The sequence below is a fragment of the Aplysia californica genome, unplaced genomic scaffold, assembly GCF_000002075.1.
Source record: "Aplysia californica isolate F4 #8 unplaced genomic scaffold, AplCal3.0 scaffold00405, whole genome shotgun sequence".
Classification (NCBI taxonomy): Eukaryota; Metazoa; Mollusca; class Gastropoda; order Aplysiida; family Aplysiidae; genus Aplysia; species Aplysia californica.
In genome coordinates, this window is record NW_004797675.1 from 395,215 (window position 1) to 401,846 (window position 6,632).

General features: G+C 42.2%; 1 protein-coding gene across 1 annotated transcript in view; it reads right to left on the reverse strand.

Moving 5' to 3' along the window:
- Positions 1-6,632, reverse strand: part of LOC101849629 — a gene marked incomplete in the record, with an annotated part of 106,097 nt that overhangs the window by 33,636 nt on the left and 65,829 nt on the right. Inside the window, 1 exon segment of the mRNA XM_035971258.1 lies at positions 5,109-5,256. Coding sequence (XP_035827151.1) covers positions 5,109-5,212 — 104 coding nt within the window.

Below are 6,632 nucleotides of genomic sequence, written 5' to 3' on the forward strand. Positions count from 1 at the left end.
TATTGTGTGTGTGTGTGTGTGTGTGTGTGTGTGTGTGTGTGTGTGTGTGTGTGTTGGTGTGCTCTGTGCACATGAGTGAATTTTGTTTTCAAAGCTTCATTGTTTTCCTTTTTCGCTGGCGTATTTCTTTATTCTTCTAGTCTTGTTTCATTTATATTCCCCATTATCTCATTTTCCATTTTAACCTTAAAGTTGATTTCACTGCTTTACAATATGCATATTATGGGAATTCATGAAGGACTCGGTTTATGCTCAACTTTTCACAGATGAATGAGATTGAAAATAAATATGTATGTGTGTGAGTCTGTTTGTGTATGTTTATGTGTGTATGTGTGTGTGTGTGTGTGTATGTGTATGTGTGTGTGTTTGTGTGTGAATGTGTGCATGTGTATAGATCTACATGTGTATGTAAGTTGTCTTTTTCGGTTTGGTTTCTTGTTTGGTGTTTTACGGCGCTCGCAACTGCATAAGGTCACATAAGCGGGCGGGACACACCAAACATTTTTAGTTGGTAGGAAATTTTGAATTTAGCCCGGGCGGCAGCCGAAGCCTACTCTTATAGATTCTAGACCACCAAGGGATCATTAATGTGCGCAACTTGCACACGGGACCTCCAAGATTTTTCGCCCTTGTCCGAGAAGGCTAGGTGTAGATGTTTCCTACCAGAAGACCAGGGGTGTGGCTTAAAGACAGCAATAAGAAGGGGCCAAGGAGTAGCAGTCGAAAGGCTGCAGAAAAAAAATCAGGAGCCCAGAGGGGGGGGGGGCAAAGGAGATGAGGGAGTGGGGGCAGAAAGCGGAGACGAAAGCAGACGTCAGAGACAGACTATTGCTAGAGAGCATGATAGGAGGTGAAAGGAGACAATTTTAAAGGAAGAAAATGTTTCCGTCGCTACCCTGATTCGAACCCGGGACCTTTGAATGAGAGGTGAACACCTTAACCTCCAGACCGCGAGAGCCCCCATGTACGTGTTTGTCTGTGTTTGTGTGTGTATGTGTATCTGTGCTTCTGTACGTATGCTTGCGTGTGTGTATTTGTGTGTGTTCGTCTTCGTGTGTGTGTGTGTATGTGTGTGTGTGTGTGTGTGTGTGTGTGTGTGTGTGTGTGTGTGTGTGTGTGTTTCAAGCGTCATGGCAAAACACTGTGAATTGTGAACACTTCAACGACTGGGTATCTTAGGAGTATTTTCTTTCAGAGGGTACGTACTATTTGAAAAATTCCCCCTCTCACCATCTGACTGTCGTCTTCGAGAAAGCAACGGAGAGAAGATGAGGAGCCCTCGTGGATCAAAAATTTTATTCATCACTTCTTAAAGAACCGCCCCTAAGTCGGGAAGTGCCATCTGAGAGATGACAGCTTCATCACGTATAACCCAAGCACAAGCGGCTTTCTGTCAGAGCTCTGTAAACTGTAAACAGACCTGCTCCTTTCAACGCTGTGACGCTCGTACGCCGGGACCTCGGAAGTTCTTTCCTCTACCCACAAAAGGGTGTGTCAGCCGTTCAATTAGTAGACGGCGAGTGACCTGCCCCAATGGCAAATGATTGTTATTTAGTATTTATATTATTCGAAGGCACCTGCACGTTGTCAATGGGTTCTCTCTGTCGATTAACGTTTTCGGGTCCAAATCGAAACGAACCACTCCAACAAACTTATGCACTCAATTCATTCTAAGTTTAGACCAATTTTTCAGTCGTCGTAACCCGGTAAGGGCGTTTTAACTTCTCCGTATGTACATTTTCGTGCATCTTCCACCGAAAATTAATTTGAGTTCATCGACGAAGACAGATGAAGTCTAGGTGAAGTCTGCTCCACTAAAAAAAACATCATGTTACTACGCCAAACTAACTAGATCTATTGTGTTTCCAAAGCGTACTGAGTTATAAGATACTCCCGGGAAAAAATGATTTGCTCACCCTGATTGAATCCTCACACTCCCCTTCATCTCTCTCTCTCTCTCTGTGTGTCTCTCTCTCTCTCTCTCTCTCTCTCTCTCTCTCGTTCTCTCTCTCTCTCTCTCTCTCTCTCTCTCTCTCTCTCTCTCTCACACACACACACACACACAACACACAAACACACACTCTCTCTCTATCTCTAACTATCTAACTATCTATCTATCTATCTATCTATCTATCTATCTATCTATCTATCTATCTATCTATCTATCTATCTATCTATCTCTGTTTTGTGTTGCAGTAAACTTCTAGCACCATGCACACTTACACCTGCACACGCACTGACTTACATTTACCACACACACACTTACACACACACACACACACACACACACACACACACACACACACGCACACACACACACACACACACACACACACACACACACACACACATGCACGCACGCTCACATGCATATTCGACAGACAGTTTCAACCGTTTGTACAAGATCTTGCACAAAGCCAAAAAATTAATCTCAGACAATAACCAAAAGGCTCTATTGAAAACGAAGACATAAAATTATTAAGAACCGAGATGATCTCTTTATTAAGGCAGGATTCGGGGACAACCAGACCGCTAAGCTGCTAGAGACCGACACTAAATCAATTCGGACAGTTTGGTAGCGAGGTGCTACTTTTCACTGCCGTCAATCTTAATCACATGATTCTCCTAGAATGATGCACCCCAGCGACCCACACCAAGCTGCCAGCCCCCGCCATCGATTGCCTTGTCTAACAGGGTCTAGATGCTGTCTGGCTCCGGTCACTGACTTGAAAAAAGAAAAGGGTGTTCTTGAGGGAGGCGGGGCAGACTGACAAAATAGGCCCGGAACCCGGGTAGAAGGGATTGAGATATTTGACATTTTGTCATGCGGAATAAAAGTGGAAAGGTGGAAGAATGTATGTCAAATCTTCCCCGGCCCAATGAAGGAGTAAAAGCGGAATGTACCAAAGCGTTAACCTACGTTCGGTTAGAGGAGAAGGAGGAGGTAGGCGTATTCTTGTGATGGCGAAATTTAAAATCATTATAACGGATTTGGAACTTGTTAGTTTAGTTAAGTTTAGTTTTGGTTTTTATTTTCAGGTGGAATGTATGATAAAGAGCACCTACATGTATTGGTAACATCGAATGCCAACAAGGGGATGTAGGTGAATGTTGGAGATTTTGTACGAGGAGGTTTTAAAACAAAATGAGACTGCGCGACTTGACGGACACTAAATTGTGCTATTTTAACGGACACGATATTTTATAAATTCTTGTTGTTTACTGATGCTGGGTGCCATGGTGCATCTAATTTGGTCCTCTGGAAAGATACGTACAGTTTTGTTAAGTCAGTAAGTGAACGGGACTTGCCAAAATGAACATGGAAAAAGTCAGCCTTGCGCCAGGTGGCATGCGGTCCAACATATTACATGTAAACGTTTGTACAGCGACCAGTAAAGAATCTGTCGACTTCTATGAAACGTTGCAGTCAGATGCATTGAGGACTTTTATCTCTGGAGTAACGGTCTCTCGTTGATTTCTGTATTATAGAAGCATCGAATGGGGAATTTCCGAAAAAAGGGGTAAAAGCACTCCGCTTTCCCCAAAAGCAACCCCCCCAAACTGTTGGGGCCATCTGAGCTATAGTTAACGAAGACAGTCGAGTAAGGCCAAAGATAGTATATAACAAGATGGGCCACTCAGCCAAAAAAGTGTCCGCCGGAAGTCCGCTCTTTGCTTCAGATGGCGCTGCAGTCTGTTTTGAAGCTCTCTTTCGTTTTTCCAGAAGAAGAATAGGAATAGCACCTCCTTGCGTGCGCAGATCGACTGCTGTTTTTCAGCAGTTTGGGTTCGTTCAGTGAGGAGTTTTAGGTGTTTTTATTTTATTTTAATGACCTCTCGCCTTTCATTCAAATTAAACGAAGAAAACAATCACCCCTTCCTCCGGAAGAGGTTTTTTGTTAGCGTAACCATTAAAAAAAGCGTTCTTCCGAAATTTATCCAAAAACTTGCTAGTTTCACTTTGATTTTTTAAACGCAAGTAGAGTAACTCTATTCGCAAAGGGTGCGCATTTGCGAAAAGGGCGCCACCGAATTTTGAGGACACTTTTTTAATTGGCTCAAAGAGAGGAGTGGCCCCTCTTGTTATGTAGACTCTTTGGTAAGGCTTCATGAGATCACCTGGAGAGAGTGGGTCTTCATTTGTTGTCAAAGCACAGAGTGCTACATGAAGATTTTGGGCTGATAAAGTTCTTGGCTCGATAGACACCCCATATTTTGACCAATGAAAATAAAAGAGTACGGTTAGAGTATGCCACCAAACTTCTAAATACTTATGGGAATTGCAACCCCTGCGCCTGGCCAAGATCGTCATTTGTGATGAAACATGGGTGCACTTCTTTGAGCCAAACTCGTAGTCATAAAACACGCTTTGACGCCCGATAGAATTTAGTTTTTAGATTTTTAAAAAGTTTTAGTAAGTGTTTTACGGCACTTGCAACACAATAAGGTCATAATATAAGTGCCGGCCTAATAGCATTCGACTCTCAGAAAATTGCAACAAGCAATACACCAAAAAAGCAAGTAAGGTACCCCAGTGAATTGAAAGTTGACCTAAAGAAAATAATAGTGGCGAACCTGTCAAATACGACCACTCATTGTAGAGGACAAAAGAAGTTATCTTGGACAAGAAGTCGTTATAGCAAGTTCGGCTGTACCCGAAAACTGTCTGTATCCTTAACCACTTCCCGTACGGGTCTGGGGTAGCGGCTACAAACACATCAGGGGAAACAGTGCTTTGTTTCTGTTATTCCCTCCTTGTATAGCCAATAAAACAACAACAGCAACAACAACAACAGCAACAACAACAACAGCAACAACAACGACAACAACAACAACAGCAACAATAAGAATAACAATGAAATAACAATAACAACAATAACAATAACTACAGCAATAATAATAATAATAATAATAATAATATTAATAACTATAATGATATAAATGCATATAACGATTACTACCCCAGCTGACCTTAGAACATGATTCTGAAACATTCTGGTCTTCCCGGAAAGCATACAGGGCAAACCACAGATTACAATAAGTTCGTATTACTAGTTTCGGAGAGCCATAATCAAGTGTCTGATTTCTCTAACAATTAACCCTCTTACCTCCTGGGCCACAAGATGGCGCCCTGCATGTCCGAGGCCACATCGCTGCTGTCGTCATCCGTGTACTTGTCACTAACCACTTCCGTCCTGATCTCATCCATCATGGGGGTCTCCAGTACAGCTGACAGGCCTGCTCATAGCGGGCAGCCTAGAATAGGGAGGTGGAGTGTGTGTGTGGGGGGGGGGGGGGGAGAGAAAGAAAGTTCAGATAATTTGAGTATTAAAGGATTTTAAAACATGCGCTGACAACTTAAGGGATAAAACAAGGAGATTGGACACAATACAACCTCAACTGAGAACCTAGTCTTATTTTAAAATATAATTGCTACTTCAAACTAATAATTCGCATACTTTTATTAATCAAACCATGCAGTGAGCATTCATTGTGTCCGATTGTCATTGTTTATAAATAAATAAACTATACTAATAACAAAAGCGGATATTGTTATTAATTTATTAAGCTTGCTGGTATTCACACGAAAAGAACAATATGGGTTGTTTTTTTTGTTTTTATTTTTTTCCTCTTTTTTTGTTTGTTTCGGTTTGAAGAAAATGGAAAAACGTTGATGTAAAAAGCAAAATAGGCAGAAATAACAGAGGGGTCTGGAAGACAAAGGACCTACAGGTGGTGCATTTTAAGCACCCGCTAAAACTGCTTTGTTATGGTAAGCACTCCTTGCTTATTAGGCACATCATATTATTATGTCTACGTCAGACTGACAAAAACAGTAATGTCTTCTACATTGCCAGGCTGTAAACGGATTATGGCTGGGAGATTAAATCAGCCTTCACTACAATCTTTACATTTAATCAACGCCAGAAAATCAATCGTGGTGTCTCTCTGATTAAATCATGATAGGGAATAAGTTGGCAACGGCAGCACTCACTCAAATATTGCCACTCACAGAGCTGTGTGCAAAATCAACAGCGGTATCTTTTCACGTGTCACACACTCTGTCAAAATATAACCGGTCGGCGTACAAAATGATATTATTATGGATCCCTTGGGTCCACAGCGTGATTTCACGTGCATTTACACTCTTAGACCCCGTGGGACCTGCCTCTCTTTGTACCCTTTCCCCGTTGGTTTGTGACGCTGGCAGCGGTCCCGTGCGAGCAAACGTGAGCATCTATTGTCACCGCGAGTCTGGCAGGGACGCCCAAAGCTCTACCATGCGGTTTGTCGGCCAGGACGGAATTCATTACTTTTTGTTTTTCATCCGTTCCACAACAATGGTCTCATAATACCGTTAGAGGCGGAAACGGAAAAGAAGAAACGAAGTGAGGAGGGGGAGGGGGTTGGAGGGGGTCATTATTACAACTCGGTGAACTGAAATGAATATAATGTTTAGCGAATAAAACAGATACCAGGAACAGTAAAATGAGGGTAGGACACCAAATTATTGTTTTTCCAGATACTACCTTTTTCAAGTGGCATAAAAGACAGCACGCGACATTTTGCTCGTCGCTCTCCAATGTCCCTTTGTCTTAATCTATATATGTATATTATAGGTGTGTATATAT